This window comes from Pelodiscus sinensis, chromosome 16 (genome assembly GCF_052426305.1).
Source record: "Pelodiscus sinensis isolate ZL-2025 chromosome 16, ASM5242630v1, whole genome shotgun sequence".
In the NCBI taxonomy this organism is placed as follows: Eukaryota; Metazoa; Chordata; order Testudines; family Trionychidae; genus Pelodiscus; species Pelodiscus sinensis.
This window is the reverse complement of record NC_143067.1, coordinates 3,469,629-3,486,790: the sequence shown is the minus strand read 5'-3', so window position 1 is coordinate 3,486,790 and position 17,162 is coordinate 3,469,629. Positions and strand designations below refer to the sequence as shown.

General features: G+C 48.0%; 1 protein-coding gene across 1 annotated transcript; it reads right to left on the bottom strand.

Moving 5' to 3' along the window:
* Positions 1–1,935: 1,935 nt before the first annotated feature.
* Positions 1,936–5,645, bottom strand: MED7 (mediator complex subunit 7). The gene is made up of 2 exons (XM_075900620.2): positions 5,493–5,645; positions 1,936–3,701 (listed from the first exon to the last, which is right to left on the bottom strand). The coding sequence occupies exon 2, from the start codon at positions 3,681–3,683 to the stop codon at positions 2,991–2,993; it is 693 nt and encodes a 230-aa protein (XP_075756735.1). The 5' UTR covers positions 3,684–3,701; positions 5,493–5,645; the 3' UTR covers positions 1,936–2,990.
* Between the last annotated feature and the right edge of the window lie 11,517 nt (positions 5,646–17,162).

Below are 17,162 nucleotides of genomic sequence, written 5' to 3'. Positions count from 1 at the left end.
TTTAGAAGGCACATCAGTAAAAAGGTTACATTGCAGAGCATAAGCTGAAAGCCATTTTGACCTCAGATAGCAGTAGTTTTCAGTTATAGCTCATTGTTTCATTTTGTACAGCCAGATATGGATACAGGTCATATTTTGATAGATTTTTTTCAACAGGACTTAAACATTCATCCTGCTTAGGAGGTGCTTTTGAAATTACTACTAGCTGTCGGCCTCAATCTTTCTACACTCGAATAAAACTTCATAAAGCTAGGCCAAGGTTTCCGTTTTTCATTCTTCTGGTGGAATCTTGAGGTGGAGACGCTGCTGCCATCTAATCTTGCCTCAAAAGGTCAGCAGTGGCCATATAAAAATGTTACCAGATAAGCTTTAATTGTATGATATTAAAAATTACAATATATCTCCTTTCATCCCAAAAATCCTTCAGTAATCAGTTACATGACTAAGTGCCACAGATTTCTTAAAATTTAATTAAACTTTGATCTTGGTTTTAAATTAACAAAACATATTTCTGAACCACCCACCTTAATATTTCCTTAGGTAAGGAGTCAGGTTGAACCTCTCTACTCCAGAACTCTCTTGTCCAGCAACATCCATTGTCCAGAATGATTTTAGTTAGCCAGATGTCCACTTTTTATGGGCCACATTTCCTGTGGTCCCACGAAGTTTTACAGCCACCAGTCCTAGCTCTCAGTGTTCTATGCTCTTATTTAGCTCTAATTTACCCCTAAATGTCCTCTAACAGCCCAGTAAGCAGTGGAAGTGTTGATAATGCTGTTAGACTATATTGCTCTCCCGTGGTCCAGAAAATTCTCTCGTTCGGAACCAATCAGATCCCGAGGGTGCTGGACTACAGAGGTTCAACCTATAGCACTAAATTGTTACTTACAGCTACCTTGAAACCACCAAGTATAAACAGACTCATACTCAAATGTTATCAGACACTCAAGTGAGCAAGTATGATTAGACACATGCTATTTGGTTTCGAACCTTAGTTGTCAAAGTTCAGGATCTAGTCACTTTATTAGCTATGATCAAACACTTCCAGACCCCTCTATATCAGGGTTAAGAACCAAATGAAGAGCTTACCCAGGCATTCATTTTATACAGAAAGCACAGGTTAATAGATTCTTCAGCTGAATAGCCTTTAAAGCTATTGGCTACAAACTGATTAAAAGCACTGAACATAAAGATCACCATGGTGACTGGCAATGGCAGTAGGACAGGCATGGGCCTCGTGACAGTAACTAGGGCACAGTTTTGTAGGGAAGCTTCATCGCTGGTAGCAGTATATTTTTGTGAGTAAAATGTGTGATCATGCACTTAGCGAACTTCGTATCAAATTTCCCACTGACTGTCCTGGGAGGAGGATTGTGGTTGAGGGGCTTTATTTTACAGTCTATCAACCTTGGAAGTTTTAGCATCCACTAAAACTCGCACAAATTCCATTGAAATTACAATGCCACTTAAATTTACTTGAATGTGTCATTAAACCTAAGATGAAGTGGATTACATTTTTAAACACAACGCATTTAGAGACAAGTCTCAGGGGGTTTTGAAGTCTAAGTCAAGTCTTTTTCTGTGCTTTTAAATGTAAGTTTTGATTTCAGAATCTTCCTGCCTCCATGTTAATGGAGACTAAAGTGAGTGAGTGGATGGGAGTAACATGTATGCTTCTCTAGTCTCAGCTGGGAAATAGTACTCCGTGATTTTTCATTGAGAAAGGAAAGGATATTGCACTGATCTCTCTCTCTCTCTCTCTGAAAGTCTATGATGTTTCTAAAAAACAAAATAGTCATGAATATATTCTGGTGCACACAGAATCTAGCATGTGTGGGAAAAAAAATACTGAAAAAGAGTCACATAAGGGTGGGGTTTGTTTTTCCAGTTGAACAATTGTCAATCTAGTAGGGCCTGACTCACTTCCCAGGTTACTAAAATAAATTATATTCGGTTTTATTCAAAACAGGCAGCAAAGCATTGTACAAAATGGAATTTTTGCCGGGATTAGTTTGTTAGTGTTCTGAAGACAAATAACCAATAATTGTTAATATTCATTTATAAGTCAGCCTGTCTTCACACAGAGTGTGAGTCTGTGATTTGATACTGGCTAAGAGAGAAGTGGCCACTGCTTTTACTTCTGGTACTGTCAACGAACATGTGTATTAAACAATGTTAGCATTCAAAGAATATAATCCATGGCATGTTTAAAGGAGGTAGTAGCTAGTTCTTTTTTAAAAGAATACTGTTGATTAATCCTTGGAAAATTTAAACTATTTTGTTACTGAGACTGCCTCCTGCACCGGTTTTATTGTAGAGTTACTTACGAGAGTTAGGATACCAACATTGACTGTATAAGTCACTAACAGAAGTAGGCATTCTTTTAGACAATTATATTGACTTTACAAAACTAGAAAGGAGAGAATGAAATTTTGACTTACCAACATTGTAAACAATAAACTCGTCTTTTATATCAGAATATAGTTTTATAGTTACTTACCATAACATTTTTACAAGTTACCTTTAACTTGTTTGAAATTGTCAAATCCAGATTCCCCACAGAGACTGATCTTTTCTCAAACCTATATTTAAATAAGTGCATCCATAAAACCAGCAAGTGACTGAATGAAACTATAATACAACCATGGAATAAAGCTTAACTCAACTGACATGATGCACTTGTTTCAACAAAATATTTCACAAGATTTAAAGCTTTTCTGTTCGAAACAGCACACCATAGAAATTACATCTACAAAATTTCAAGCAATGCTTCTGTTTGGTCAACTGCAAAAACCTTACCTAGGTCTACAAAAATAAGATTTCTGGGTTAAATGTTTATATACACTAAATTCCTTGATGATTTATATATACAGATACCAAAAGCAGCAAAAAAACCTCCAACAAAAAACAAACAAACCATTCCATATGACTTCTATTAGCCAGTCCACTTCATGTCCCTAAGAATTCTGTACAATTACAAGAGTGTCTTCTCATGTCATTTCATCAATAATGCTACACATAGCAGCATCTTTGTCTAAAACCTGTTCCTTCTTGCAGCCAGCAACTTCTCTGCGCTGTTCAGTCCGTCCAATACAATTGTTGCTGTCATCGATATCCATGGGCTCAGTTTTTAACCTCATCCCTCCCTCTGAATGAGGCAAATCATCAGGCAAGGAGGTCAGGCAGTTCTGGATCATCTCTACAACTCGCTCTAAATGCTTCTGAAACCTCTCCGCTGTCTCCAAGCGCTGCCGTTTCTGCACCTCCATCATAACCCTCAGCGTCTCCCTGGCTTGATGGGGTCGATATTCATTTATAAGATGATGGACATGGACAAAAAGCAGTTTTAAGTCTTCCAGTTTCTCCTCCCGTTTTATGCTGCCCGGGCTCCTTATCAAGATATCCAAGAGGTCCAAAAAGTTGATCAAAATAGACATATTGAGTTTCCTTAGTTCCTTCTTGTGGTCAAACTGCATGGGATGCAATCGTTCAATGCCTTGGCTTTCCAAGGGTCGAATAATGAGATCATCGCATTGGAACTGGTTACCAAACATCATGTAGCTGTCTTTCACAGGTGGAGGCGGCTTGGGAGCTAGACCTTTCCGAATATTTTCATCTGTATATTCCTTTATATACTGCATTGGAGGTGGAGGGAGAGCACTCACTTGCTGAGGTTCACCCATTGTGGCAGATGAAACTACCTATGGAACAACCCACAAAAATGTAAGAGTAAGCTAGTTATAAATTAGTTTTACTGCATATCTAAATACTCCCCTTTCAGCAAATGGGATCTAAAGTCATCGTTAGAAATACATCACCTACCCCATCCAGATCCCCCAGTGGACTTGCAATATTAACAGCAATTTCTGAAATAACTTCCTGTGCTAGGAGCTACTGGAAAATGGACTTTTCTAGAAATGTGGCAAGATACATTTTTACGATCAGCTTTGGTATTTAGCTCCACCTTTAGTATCTATCAATCCCGGTAGGGACTGGTCTATCAAAATTACAAACCCAAGTTCTCTGTTTACTCAAAGAACAGGCACAGCGACATTAGCAAAGAATCTGAGCTTTCCTCCCACTAGTTAACATGCCCTAGACTGGAAGAGCCTTGAGAGATACAAGCAGGATTCAGCCTTGACATGCATTCAGTGCTTGGAATCTCTGTCAGACTGCAGATGAGGGTGCTATGTTTGGTATTTTATGAGAGTCAGGCACTTGTGTTTCACATAGGCCAGTGAGCAGGCCTCAGCTCTCCACCCCTGCCACTCTTAGCCACATCAGACTAGTCACAAAGACAGAAGACGCCATCAGGTCCATTACCAACCCCGGATCACACAGCTCTGGCTTTAGATGAAACACTTCAAGGATCAATTTAAAATCAGACGCAGTTTAACACCCTCTATATAAACATACTTCAACACCTTCTCCCCTCCTTTAAAAACAAAAAAACACCACGAGAAAGGAGCCCCAACTCTCACCCTGGCGAGTGAGGCTGGGGCACTCAGTATCAAACTTCCCACTGATTCCCCTGGGAGGAGGATTGTGGTTGAGGGGCTTTATTTTAGTCTGTCAACCTTGGACATTTTAGCATCCACTAAAACTTGCACAAATTCCATTGAAATTACAATGCCGCTTAAATTGACTTGAATGTGTCATTAAACCCAAGAGAAAGGGGATGAAATCCGTCAGGGTACGTCTACACTACACAGCTATTTCAGGATAATGGAGGTATCCCAAAACAGCTACCCCATATCTTAACAAGCCACGATGCACGTATACGGACCTAATTTCCTAAGGCACGACTAGCCAGCGGGGCTATTTGGGGACACTAGCCAGCGGGGCTACTTGGGGACACTAGCCAGCGGGGCTATTTGGGGACACTAGGCAGCGGGGCTATTTGGGGACACTAGCCAGCGGGGCTATTTGGGGACACTAGCCAGCGGGGCTATTTGGCTGCCCCGCATCTTTTAAAGGTGCCTGTTATTCCAAGCCAGCGGGCGCTATTCCAGCATCCCAGTGGAACCCGGGCTGAGGGCTGCCCCCAAACGGCGCGTTCTCTCGAAACGTGGCTCGGTGTAAATGCACCAAATTTCCAAAGAACCGATTTTGGAATTGGGGGTTTAGGGACCCGGGGAGACCCCCCCCCCCCCGCAGTGACGCGGTAACCACCACGAGGCGGATTTGAACCTGGCTCCCGCCCGGCTGCAGGGGGGTCTCGGTCTGGGTGCCCCTCGCAGTGCTCAGTAACCGCGCGGGGTGTGGGGGTCACACCACCGGGGGGGCCAAATGCAGCGAGTCTGGGGGGGGCTCGCCCGGGTCTGTGCGCGGAGGCTCGGCCCCCCCATTATCGGGGGCCTGCGCTGCCCCCTCAGCCCCCCCCACGGGCCGGGCCCTGAGGCGCCCCGGGAGGGACGGGACGGGACGGGACGGGCCCGGCCGGCGGGGGGGGCGGGGCTCTGAGGGGCCCGGGGGGGGAGAGGGACACTCACCTGCTGCCGCTACGGCTCCCGAGCTCCCCGCCGCCGACCCGCCGCACTCACTTCCGGCGGCCCCGCCCCTCCTCCCATTGGCCCGCAGGGACGGCCCGGGGCGGGGACGTCGCCGTCGGATTGGCTCTTCCCGGCGCCCGTCACAGCCCCGCCCCGCCCCATTGCGGCCGGCGGGCGGGGGCCTGGCCGCGCGCAGCCTGCCGGGACCGGATGCCCGGCGGGGGGCGGGGGAGTGAGGGCGCTGGGCTGGCCGCGCATGCGCGCAGGGGGTGTAGCTCACCGCCTCGGGGCCAGCTGGGTGGGGCCAGGGGCGGGTTCACAAGGGGCCCGTGTGTGGCTCGGCCCCCCTCAGTGACCCCCCCCAGCGTCTCTCAGCCCCCCCAGTGACCCCCTCAGCCCCCTCAGTGACCCCCAGCCCCTCAGTGACCCCCCAGTGACCCCCCAGCCCTCTCAGCCCCCCCAGTGACCCCCTCAGCCCCCTCAGTGACCCCCAGCCCCTCAGTGACCCCCCAGTGACCCCCCAGCGCCTCTCAGCCCCCCCAGTGACCCCCAGCCCCCCCAGTGACCCCCTCAGCCCCCTCAGTGACCCCCAGCCCCTCAGTGACCCCCAGTGACCCCCCAGCGCCTCTCAGCCCCCCCAGTGACCTCCCAGCCCCTCAGTGACCCCTCAGCCCCCCCAGTGCCTCCCAGCCCCCCCCCCCAGCCTCTTACCCCCCCAGCCCCTCAGTGACCCCCCAGCCCCCAGTGCCTCCCAGCCCCCCCAGTGACCCCCCCCAGCCCCCAGTGACCCCTCAGCCCCCCCCCCAGTGCCTCCCAGCCCCCCAGTAACCCCCCCAGCCCCGCAGTGACCCCCCAGCCCCTCAGTGTCTCTCCAGCCCCTCAGTGCCACCCCCTGCCCCCCCATGCGTCTCAGCCCCCCTGCCCATCAGCGTCATCTCAGCCCCCCCCCCCCCCAGTGTGCCCCAGTTCTCTTCCTTCACTGCACTGGCAGTGCCTGCACCTAGGCACCCTCCTGCTCCTGGCCTGGGCAGGGGGCAAAGGCATGTGGCAGCCAGTGCGGCTACCAAGTGTCCACTGCAGACATCCCTGCCCCCCTTTCTCTGAGCCCCCCATACCTGCCCTGAGGCTCTGTCCCCCCCTTCTGTGGGGTTCTGCCCCTGCCTCCCAGGTCCCAGCCCCACACACATGTGGCTCCTGTTCCTCCACCCTCATTTCACCTTCCCTGGGCTGGAGCAGGGGTGGGGGTTGGGGTGCAGGCGCTGGGCGGGAGTTCGCGAGTGGTGGGGCTCAAGGCTGGGGTGAGGAGTTGGGGTGCGGGGAATGTGGGCTCCAACTGGGAGTCAAGTGAGCTCTGGGGTGGAACCAGGGATGAAGGCTTTGGGGTGCAGGAGGGTACTTAGGGCTGGGGTAGGAGATTGGGGTGCTTCCCACCAGTGGATCCTGGAAGCAGCTGGCAGGCCTGCCAATGTGGGGGGAGAGGAGAGAAAAGGGAGCAGTTGGCATGGGGGGAGGGGAAAGGGAGCAGTTGGCATGCCTGCAGACGTGCCAACGGGGAGGTGAAATGGGTCGGTTGGCCCAGGCCCCCCCAGAGCACTGCACAGCTCTGAGGGCTGCCGGGGGTGGTGGGGGAAAGAGAGCTGCTGCAGCGCACTCTGGGCGGTGCTGCCCCCAGTCCTATCCTTTCTGTGCAAGGCCTCACCCATTCCAGGGCCCCAGAGCAAGGCTTCCACCACCACCTTGCCCTTGTCTGTCAGCCCCCCTGCATGCCTGGCTCCTAGGCACAGGGGCAATCGGGTTTTCAGTGCACTCTTCCTGCCCGCAGGCAAGCACTGCCCCGCCTCACCCATTGGCTGGGGTTCCCGGCCAATGGGAGCCGCGGAGTCGGCAGGCGGGGTGTGAAAACTGCCCCCAATGAATTCCGAAGGCAGATCTGGAAGAAGAACGTCCCATTTTGATTTTTAAATGGTCTTTGATGGAGAATCTGCCTGGACCCCCAGTGAACTGTTCTGATGGTTAATTATTCCCACTGAGCATCGACCTAGTTTTTAATTCAAGATTAATCTTTAATACCCAGAAACTCCACCCTGAACAGACCTGGAAGACTGGTAACCCTACTGTTGCTGTTTAAAATTTACCCCTTATTTCCAGTCTGAATTAGGCTAGCTTCAACTTCCAGCGGTTGGGTTGTGAGACCTTTCTCTGCCAGATGGAGGAGCCCCATATTAAAAAGTATCAGAGGAGCAGCCATGTTAGTCTGGATCTGCAAAAGTGACAAGGAGTCCTATGGCACCTTATAGACGAACAGATGTATTGGGGCATAAGCTTCATGGGCAAAGACCCACTTCATCAGACGCATGTAGTGGAAATTTCCAGAGGCAGGTATAAATATGCAGGCCAGAATAAGGCTAGAGATAATGAGGTTAATTCAGTCAAGGAGAATTCTCACCAGTAACTATACACCAGACCACAGTAACTAACTCAGGAACCAATTCGTGCAACAAACCTCGGTGCCAACTCTGCCCTCATATCTACACCAGCCACGCCATCTCAGGACCTAACCAAATCAGCCACACCGTCACTAGTTCATTCATCTGCACATCTACCAATATGATATACGCCGTCATGCGCCAGCAATGCCCCTTTGCTATATACATCGGTCAAACCGGACAGTCCCTACGTAAAAGAATAAATGGACACAAATCAGATATTAGGAATGGCAATGTACAAAAACCTGTAGGAGAACACTTCAATCTCCCTGGACACACTGTAGCAGATCTAAAGGTAGCCATCCTGCAGCAAAAAACCTTCAAGACCCAACTTCAAAGAGAAACTGCTGAGCTTCAGTTCATCTGCAAATTTGACACCATCACTTTAGGATTAAACAAAGACTGTGAATGGCTAGCCAAGTACAAAAGCAGTTTCTCCTCTCTTGGTGTTCACATCTCCACATCAGCTGCTAGAAGTGGGCCTCATCCTTCCTGATTGAATGAACCTCGTTATCTCTAGCCTTATTCTGGCCTGCATATTTATACCTATCTCTGGAAATTTCCACTACATGCATCTGACGAAGTGGGTCTTTGCCCACGAAAGCTTATGCCCCAATAGATCTGTTAGGGTACGTCTAGACTACAGGGTTTTGTCGACGGAAGTTTTGTCGACAGATACTGTCGACAAAACTTCTGTCGGCATAGAGCGTCTAGACACATTCAGTTCTATCGACAAAGCAAGCTGCTTTGTCGACAAAACCCTGTAGTCTAGACGCAACCCTACAGGCAATAACACCTTCTGTCGACAGAACTCTGTCGACAGAAGGTGTTATGCCTCATAAAATGAGGTTTACCAGCGTCGACAAAACTGCTGAGTTCTGTCGACGTTATGTCGACAGAACTCAGCGGCAGTGTAGACGCTGGTATAGTTTTGTCGACAAAACTCAGTAGTCTAGACACACCCTAAGTCTGTAAGGTGCCGCAGGACTCCTTGTTGCTTTTCCATATTAAAAAGTTGTTCTCCATGCAGATACTCATAGACAGCAGTTAAGCCACGTCTAATCTTTCATGGGTGCTGTTCCATTGTCCTAGGATCTGACCTGCAGGATGGCTGGAGGGGGAGGGGGAGATCTTCACTACAATAACCCCCCTCTCTCCCCGACTGGCTTATATCTGGCCTAGAGGACTCAGGCTTTGGGGCTCTAAAACTGTAATGCAGACATTTGGGCCCAAACTCTGGGACCTTCCTTGCTCATGGGTATGGCTGTAACTGGTTAACCACTAAGCATCACCTTTGCCAGGTGATGCTTACTGGTAACCAGTTAACTGGTGGCCTAGGAAGAATGTAGCAGCACAGTGGAGCCCACCACACCAAAGGCAGGGGGTGTTCTAGCCTGGGTGGGCAGCCGCTTCCTCCCCTGGGATCCCAGTTAAGCAGTTAACCGGTTAAACACAACGTTTACCCAGTTAACTGATTAAATGGCTGCCCCAGAGCCATGAAAACCTACTGTGTAGTTTTGTAGCCCCAAGCCCAATCTCAGTGAACCAGCTGACCATGGCCAGCATGGATGTTTTATTGTGACATGACATCCCCTAGAAACGATTTTTGGAGCACCGATATTCATGTAGTGCTCTCCTGGGGCCAGCAGAGGGCAGCAGTGTTCCTGGAATCACAGGAGGGGCCCATCATATGTCTGTGGCTTGCAATTTTGTGGTCACGTTGGACCCAGGATATCAGAGAGACAAGGTGGGTGAGAAAGAAGTTTTTCCAATAAAAGACATTACCTCACTCACCTGTAATACGTTTGTGACATCATGCAGGGACAGTCCCTTTTCAGGGTTAGTCATACTGAAAAAAAATCAGTAGAGAAGATAACTGGACAGTCCCTACGTAAAAGAATCAATGGACACAAATCAGATATTAGGAATGGCAACATACAAAACCCTGTAGGGGAACACTTCAATCTCCCTGGACACACAATTGCAGATCTAACGGTAGCCATCCTGCAGCAAAAAAACTTCAGGACCAGACTTCAAAGAGAAACTGCTGAGTTACAGTTCATCTGCAATCAACTCAGCCATAAACAAAGACTGTGAATGGCTCGCTAACTACAAAAGCAGCTTCTGTTCTCTTGGAATTCACACCTCCAGATCAGCTACTAGAAGTGGGCCTCATCCTCCCTGATTGGATCCACCTGGTCATCTCCAGCCTGATCCTGGCCTGCATATTTATACCTGCCTCTGGTAATTTCCACTACATGCATCTGATGAAGTGGGTCTTTGCCCACGAAAGCTTATGCTCCAACACTTCGGTTAGTCTCTAAGGTGCCACAGGACTCCTCGCCGCTTTTGCAGATTCAGACGAACACAGCTACCGCTTTGATAGTAGAGAAGACAATTTCTTTGCATCGCCATTCCTAGAGCACCCCCTCATAATAGGGGGTTACCCCCCTCAATTCCCTTCCTGGGCGTCCCAGTAACTTTCCATTATCAAGAGTATTTAGAACAAGATTCCCTTTCTGGCACACAGTTTATTTGGTCTTTAAATGGCCTGCCAGATGCAGACGCTTCGCCCTTCGCTAAGGAGATTCCATACCCAGCTGTGCAAGTAGGGCGGTCCGGCATGGCATGCTAGGGCAGCAAGATATTGATAGCGGGTACGGCGTACTGGAAGAGGAGCAGCCGAGCCTGTTGCGGGCCCCATCCCAGCAGCTCCTCCTGAGCTTTACCAGCCCCAGCCCTTCCACACAAGGTCGACGAGCCCTCCATCTGGACAGCAGCCAGCCCCACCAGAGGAGAGGGCTGATGGCGCGGGGGGGCGGATCCCGCCTCACTGGAGGAGCTGTGGGCATGGGGCTTCTTTCCCTGCTGCGGTTGTGAAGGTGCAGCAAGAGGACAGTGGGGCCCCTTTCTCCCCAGGGAGGGGGGGTGGATGATGGAGATAGGTGGGATAGGGCAGAGTCATGTGAGAGGGTCACATGCTCCCCATGCCCCCCACTGCCCTACCAGTCAGAAGTGGATTCCGCTTGCACCACTGTCGTACCCTTCCTTCCAGGGCTTGTGCTGTGCTTCTCCCTCGCCCCTTTCAATACCCTCCATCAGTTCTGCCCCTCCCCACTCGTTAACCAAAGGCTGGCACAGGTTGCAACGCTCGCCCTGTGGCCTGGGACAGCTAGTCAGGCTCTTGTGGGGCTAAAAATGGCCCGGTCGATGTTTAGGCTCAAGCTGGAGTCCAAGGGAGCCAAAGCAACCCCCTGAGCCTGACCGGACGGCTCTTTTTAGCTCTCCTGCAGGGGCGGCCCGTCCATAGAGGCGAACTAGTCGGTTGCTTAGGGCGCCAAGTTAAATGGGGCGCCAAATGGCGATGCAATATCATTGAGGGGTTTGGAGGTGGGGGCACCGATTTCATGGTTCACCTAAGGCGCCAGTTGCTGGCAGCTAGTCTAGGGCCACCCCTGCTCTCCTGCCAGAATCAGCTGGCCCTGGGCTCTGAGGTTGGCTGAGGTGCCTTTTTCTTGCATTCTAGACACATCCAAAAAGCTGTTAAGAAACAAAACCCTCCCAACAAGAGTCCTTCCTCTGAGATGTCTGTGGTGAGAGGCAGTCTGTCAGCTTTTTCTCCACAGCCTGGCGACTTAGGTCAGGCCAGCAAGCAGACTCCCTCTACAAGACTCTCCCCTGTCGTCTCAGGCCCCTGGCCTGTCCTCTGACTCCGGGCTTGTCTATGCTCATGACACTGCAGTGAAGACAACGCCCACGCTGACATGGGGGTTCTGCTCTTGGCACAGCAGATGATCCATCTCCCTAAGAGGCAGCAGGTTGGTCAGTGGGAGAATTCTCCTGTCAGCCTAATGCTGTCTACACCCAGGCTATGTCTAGACTGGTATGATTTTCCAGAAATGCTTTTAACTGAAAAGTTTTCCGTTAAAAGCATTTTCGGAAAAGAGCGTCTAGGTTGGCACGGATGGTTTTCTGCAAAAGCACGCAAAAGCATCTGTGGCCAATCTAGACGCGCTTTTCCGCAAAAAAGCCCCGATTGCCATTTTCGCGATCGGGGCTTTTTTGCGCAAAACAAATCAGGGCTGTCTACACTGGCCCTTTTGCGCAAAAGCTTTGCGCAAAAGGACTGTTGCCCGAACAGGAGCAGCATAGTATTTCTGCAAGAAGCCCTGATTTCTTACATGAGATCGTCAGTGTTCTTGTGGAAATTCAAGTGGCCAGTCTAGACAGCTGGCAAGTTTTTCCACAAAAGCAGCTGCTTTTGTGGAAAAACTTGTCCAGTCTAGACACAGCCCCAGAGTTTGATTGTTTCAACTGTGTCACTCAGGGGTGTGTATTTTTTACATTCCAGAGTGATGCACTTATACTGACTTGATTTCTAGGGTACGCCTAGACAGCAGGGCTATTTCAGGATACCAGAGGCATCCCGAAAAAAGCTACCCTGCGTCTTTCAAATGTGCCCGTTATTTTGAAATATTTTTTGAAATAACAGGCGTGCTATTTTGGCATCCGTGTAACCCTTGTTCCATGAAGGTTAAGAGATATCTCGAAATAGCACGTTATTCTGAAATTTGGTGCTGTGTAGACGTGCCAGATTTTCAAAATAAGCTATTTTGAAATACAATCAAAAGAAGATAGGCAATTTGTGATCTTATTTCGCGTTTAGGGTGTTGTGTAGCTGCACCCCTAGTGTAAATCAGGCCTGGGGACATCTGATTAATCCCCTCATCTCACCATGCACCTCACTCACCTACCCCAGAAGCATGACTGGTCCCATGAGCCACCTGTCACATAACCTTAATTTTTCCCCTCTTGAGAGGAGAGTCAGCTGCGTTGGAGTGGGGAGGAGGGCGGGGCTGAGACCCATCTCCCCAGCCAGCATGCTCCAGTTAATTATTTTAATTATATTGTTATTACCAAGAAAGAATGCGGTGGTTGTGCCAGCCGTCCCAAGGGCTAGACACCTGCAGAAAATGTGATTTACATGTCAAATCGCATCCTGTTTAACGTTTCTATACTCCAGACCAGACAATTTATGTTTGAGGTGACTGACCCTGTGGCAGCACCGTCAACTTTGACCTTTTCCCATGTGTAGGGTGGGACCATTTTAAAGTCTTATATTGAGGCTTTACGACAGGCACACTAAAATAACCAGTGTAGCTCCCCAGTAACGGGGTGGCACGCTTGAACTTTAGGAAAGTTGCCAAGGAAGTCTAGTGTCGCATCTTGGGGTCCTCATGGTTTTTAAAGAAGCCTGATCACACATAAACAATCCAAACAGTGTTAGCGAGGGGCCTGGCACAATTTGGCACTGCAATGGGAGCAGCGTCATATACCTATTCATGAATGATTTGGAAATAGAGGTAAACTGTGAGGTGGCAAAGTTTGCAGATAATTCAGAACTGCTCTTGAGTCCCAGGTGGACTGCGAAGAGCTACAAAAAGATCTCTCAAAACTAGTGCATAGGCATCGAGGGAGGATGAGGGGCTGAGTGCCCCCTAGATGGGTCGCATACCCCCTTAGATTTTAATTGCTGAAGCTGGGGGTCCTCAGTGTCCCCTCTTCCCTACAGGGCATGAGTCGCTTCTGACTCAGTGACTGGACAGCAAAATGGCAGATGAAATGTACTGTTGATAAATACAAAGTAATGCACATTGGAAAACACAATCCCAAATCAACATATAAAATGATGTAAATTAGCTGTTACCATTCAAGAAGCAGATCTTGGCGTCACTGTGGGTCGTTCATTGAAAACTTCCACTGCGTGTGCAGCGGCAGTTAAAAAAGCAAATAGAATGTAGGGAACCCTTAAGCTAGAGATACATAGTAAGACATATTGACTCTATATACATCCATGATATGCCCTCATCTTGAATACCCCGTGCAGGTGTGGTCACCCCATCTCAAAAAAGTTATATTCAAATTGGAAAAGGGTCAGGAAATGGCAACAAAAATTATTAAGGGTCTGGAATGGCTTTTGTATGAGAAGAGAGAGCTTAATAAGACTGAACTTTTCAGCTTGGAAAAGAGGAGACTAAGGGTGTGTCTAGACTACGGGGTTTTTTCGACAAAAGTTGGCTTTTGTCGACAAAACTATACCTGTGTCTACATTACCACCGTGTTCTGTCAACAGTAAGTCGACAGAACGCGGCAGTTTTGTCAACAGCGGTAAACTTCACTTTACGAGGAATAACGCCTTTTTTTGAAAGTACTCTTTCGAAAAAAGGCACTATTGCATGGAAACTGTGCTTTTTCGAAAGAGAGAGTCTAGACTCTTTCGAAAAAAGCGGCTTGCTTTTTCGACAATACTGATCGTAGTCTAGATGCTCTTTTTTGACAGAGGCTTTGTCGACGGTATCTGTTGACAAAGCCTCTGTCGAAAGAGGCGTGCAGACTAGACGTAACCTAAGAGGGATATGATAGAGCTTTAGAAAATCACAGCTGGTGTGGAGAACGTAAATAAGGAACTGTTCTTTACTCCTCATAAAACAAGAACTAGGAGACACCAAATTAAATTAATAGGCAGCAGGTTTAAAACAAACAGAAGGAAGTATTTCTTTTCATAATGCACAGTCTACTTGTGGAACTCCTTGCCAGAGGATGTTGTGAAGGCCAGGACTTTAATAGGATTCAAAAAAGAGCTAGATAAATTCATGGAGGATTGGTCCATCAATCGCTATTAGCCTGGATGGGTAGGAATGTTGCCCCTAGCCTCTGCAAGGAGCTGAGAATGGGATGAATCACTCGATGATTCCCTGTTCAGTTCAGGTCCTCTGAACTGAACCTGGGATTGGCCACTGTCAGATGCAAGGATACTGGGCTACGTGGATCTTCAGTCTGAGCCAGTGTGGCCGTTCTTGTGTTCTTATATCTGTAGTTCCTGTCCCATCAATGCTTGTTTCAGGATGTTTATTGTCAAAACAGAGGCCTGTGCTGTCAGTGCTACCTTTTCATGTTGCTTGATTTAGTAGATCAGAAGCTCTTTTTTAGTGCTGGATTTGTACCACACCTAGCAGAACAAAGTCTCGATCCGTGGCTAGGGATTCTAGAAACAACAAGAAATAAAACAATAACAATAAATGCTTTCAAATACAGACTGGAGGCTTTCCTTTTTTGGTACGTTACCAACCACCAGTTAACACACTATGTTGCCTCAAAACAGATTTCTTTCCCCTTTAGTAATGATCGGTGACTTTAGATTCAAGGGCTGCTGATAGGTGTTTTAATTCAGCACAGACTTTCGATGGTAATTTTCATGTTTTCTTCTTCCGGTGCCAATATCTCTACTGACAAAGCTGGACAAAGGACCTTTCGCTCTGGATCCAGGAATCCCAGAAGCATGAATGAATCCGTGTTTCTGACATCAGAAAGACTTCCATGGCAATGACATCACAAACCCTAAGCTGTATCAAATTATTGAACAGACTATTCAGGCAAAGGAGGCTGGGAGCAGGAAGCTCCTATTCTTTGCACACAGATACCTTGATGAGCAGCCAAGGTGGGCTCGGCAAGGCAGCAAAAGCACATGACAGGATAATGGTGGTTGGGCGATGGTTTTGTAAGCATTTCCCCTCCCCCGCCTTCCCTTGGTTACGTGCACAGATGTTAGAAGCTGTTGAGCATGGCTTGGGCAAATAGTCACACTGTTGATGTGGAGGCGTGATAATAATATGTCATTTTTAATTGTAAGAAGTCGATGGGACATTAAAAAGTAGTTTCCCGAAGTGTTAATTTTGGTAAGACTAGAAGACACAAGGAATAAGTAAGTGGACTCCAGCAAACCAATATGTCCTTTAACTTCCCAAACAATCAACCTATTTTTTTAAACTGAAAGGAATAACAACAGTATTTCAAAGTTTCAAATATTGCCTGCTCTCCTACAGTATTTGGACACTAGACGTTTGGGACTTCAGTTCATTTGAGGATTATCTTGGAGTTGTGGTCCTGGACTTGAAAGGCAGGACATTCAGTGTCCAGATCTCCCCGACTCACCTTGGTCAAATCATTTAATCTCTCTAACTTCAATTCAAGGACCAATGAAAACATTTGCATGGCTTCTGTGTCATAGACTCATAGAATCCTAGAACACTAGAACTGGAAGGGACCTCGAGAGGTCATCAAGTCCAGTCCCGAGCCCCCGTGGCAGGACCAAGCACTGTCTAGATTATCCCTGACAGGTGTCTGTCCAACCTGCTCTTAAACATCTCCAGTGACTGACATTCCATAACTCCCCTCAGCAATTTATTCCAGGGTTTAACCACCCTGACAGGCAGGAAGTTTTTCCTCATGTCCAACCTAAACCTCCCTTGCTGCAATTTAAGCCCCTTGCATTTTGTCCTGTCCTCAGAGACCAAGGAGAACAATTTTTCTCCCTCCTCCTTGTGACACCCTTTTAGGTACTTGAAAACTGATATTATGTCCCCTCTCAGTCTTCTTTTTTCTAAACTAAGCTTTTGCTTATCAGTTAATCGGTTACTCAACTACACTATTACTTCCGTAGTGTGTCCCCTTTTTTGGTACAATACCAACCTCCAGTTTACTCATTATTTTGTCTCACAACAGATTTGTTTCCCATTTGGTCGCGATTGGCTAGTTTTTGTGACACCGGTAGGGAAAAACCTGCATAGATGGAGACTGGCAGAATATGGCAACCCTGCATGTGAGCAACAGTAAACAGAACGTCTCATGGGCCACACACAGAACAAAACCGTGGTTTAATTATCACCACCTGGCACTTGGTGTGGTCATTTCCAAAGAGAAAGCAAACAGTGTGTAAAGTGCTCAGACAGCAGAATGTCGAAGGTGGTGGATGAATCAAGGCATTTTGTGATTTTGAAGGCTCAGTGTGGTCGTCTTGAGTCACTCTCCCAGTTTATGTGTATTGGTCAACATAGATGAGATAAAGCAGTCAAGGGATGAGTTAAAAAGAGTTTCTGTCTCATTCCTGGAAGCAAGATGGGTGATTTTCGGAAGGTGGAAAGTGGAACCCACTCACCATGTACTGAACGCCCAAAGGAGATTTCTACCACAGTTCTAAAGGGCAAATTAACATCAACTAAAAGCAAGGCGGGGTAAACATAATATTTGAGGCCTGACAAAGAAAATTCATTCTCCTCTACATCCCAGGATTCTGGTTTTCCAGATGCGCTGTGATGCCCTCAGAAATATATATTGTGTCTGGTGC

What these genes read in the sequence shown, in the direction of transcription:
- MED7 (XM_075900620.2), bottom strand. Translation starts at nt 3,683, where the DNA reads ATGGGTGAACCTCAGCAAGTGAGTGCTCTCCCTCCACCTCCAATGCAG.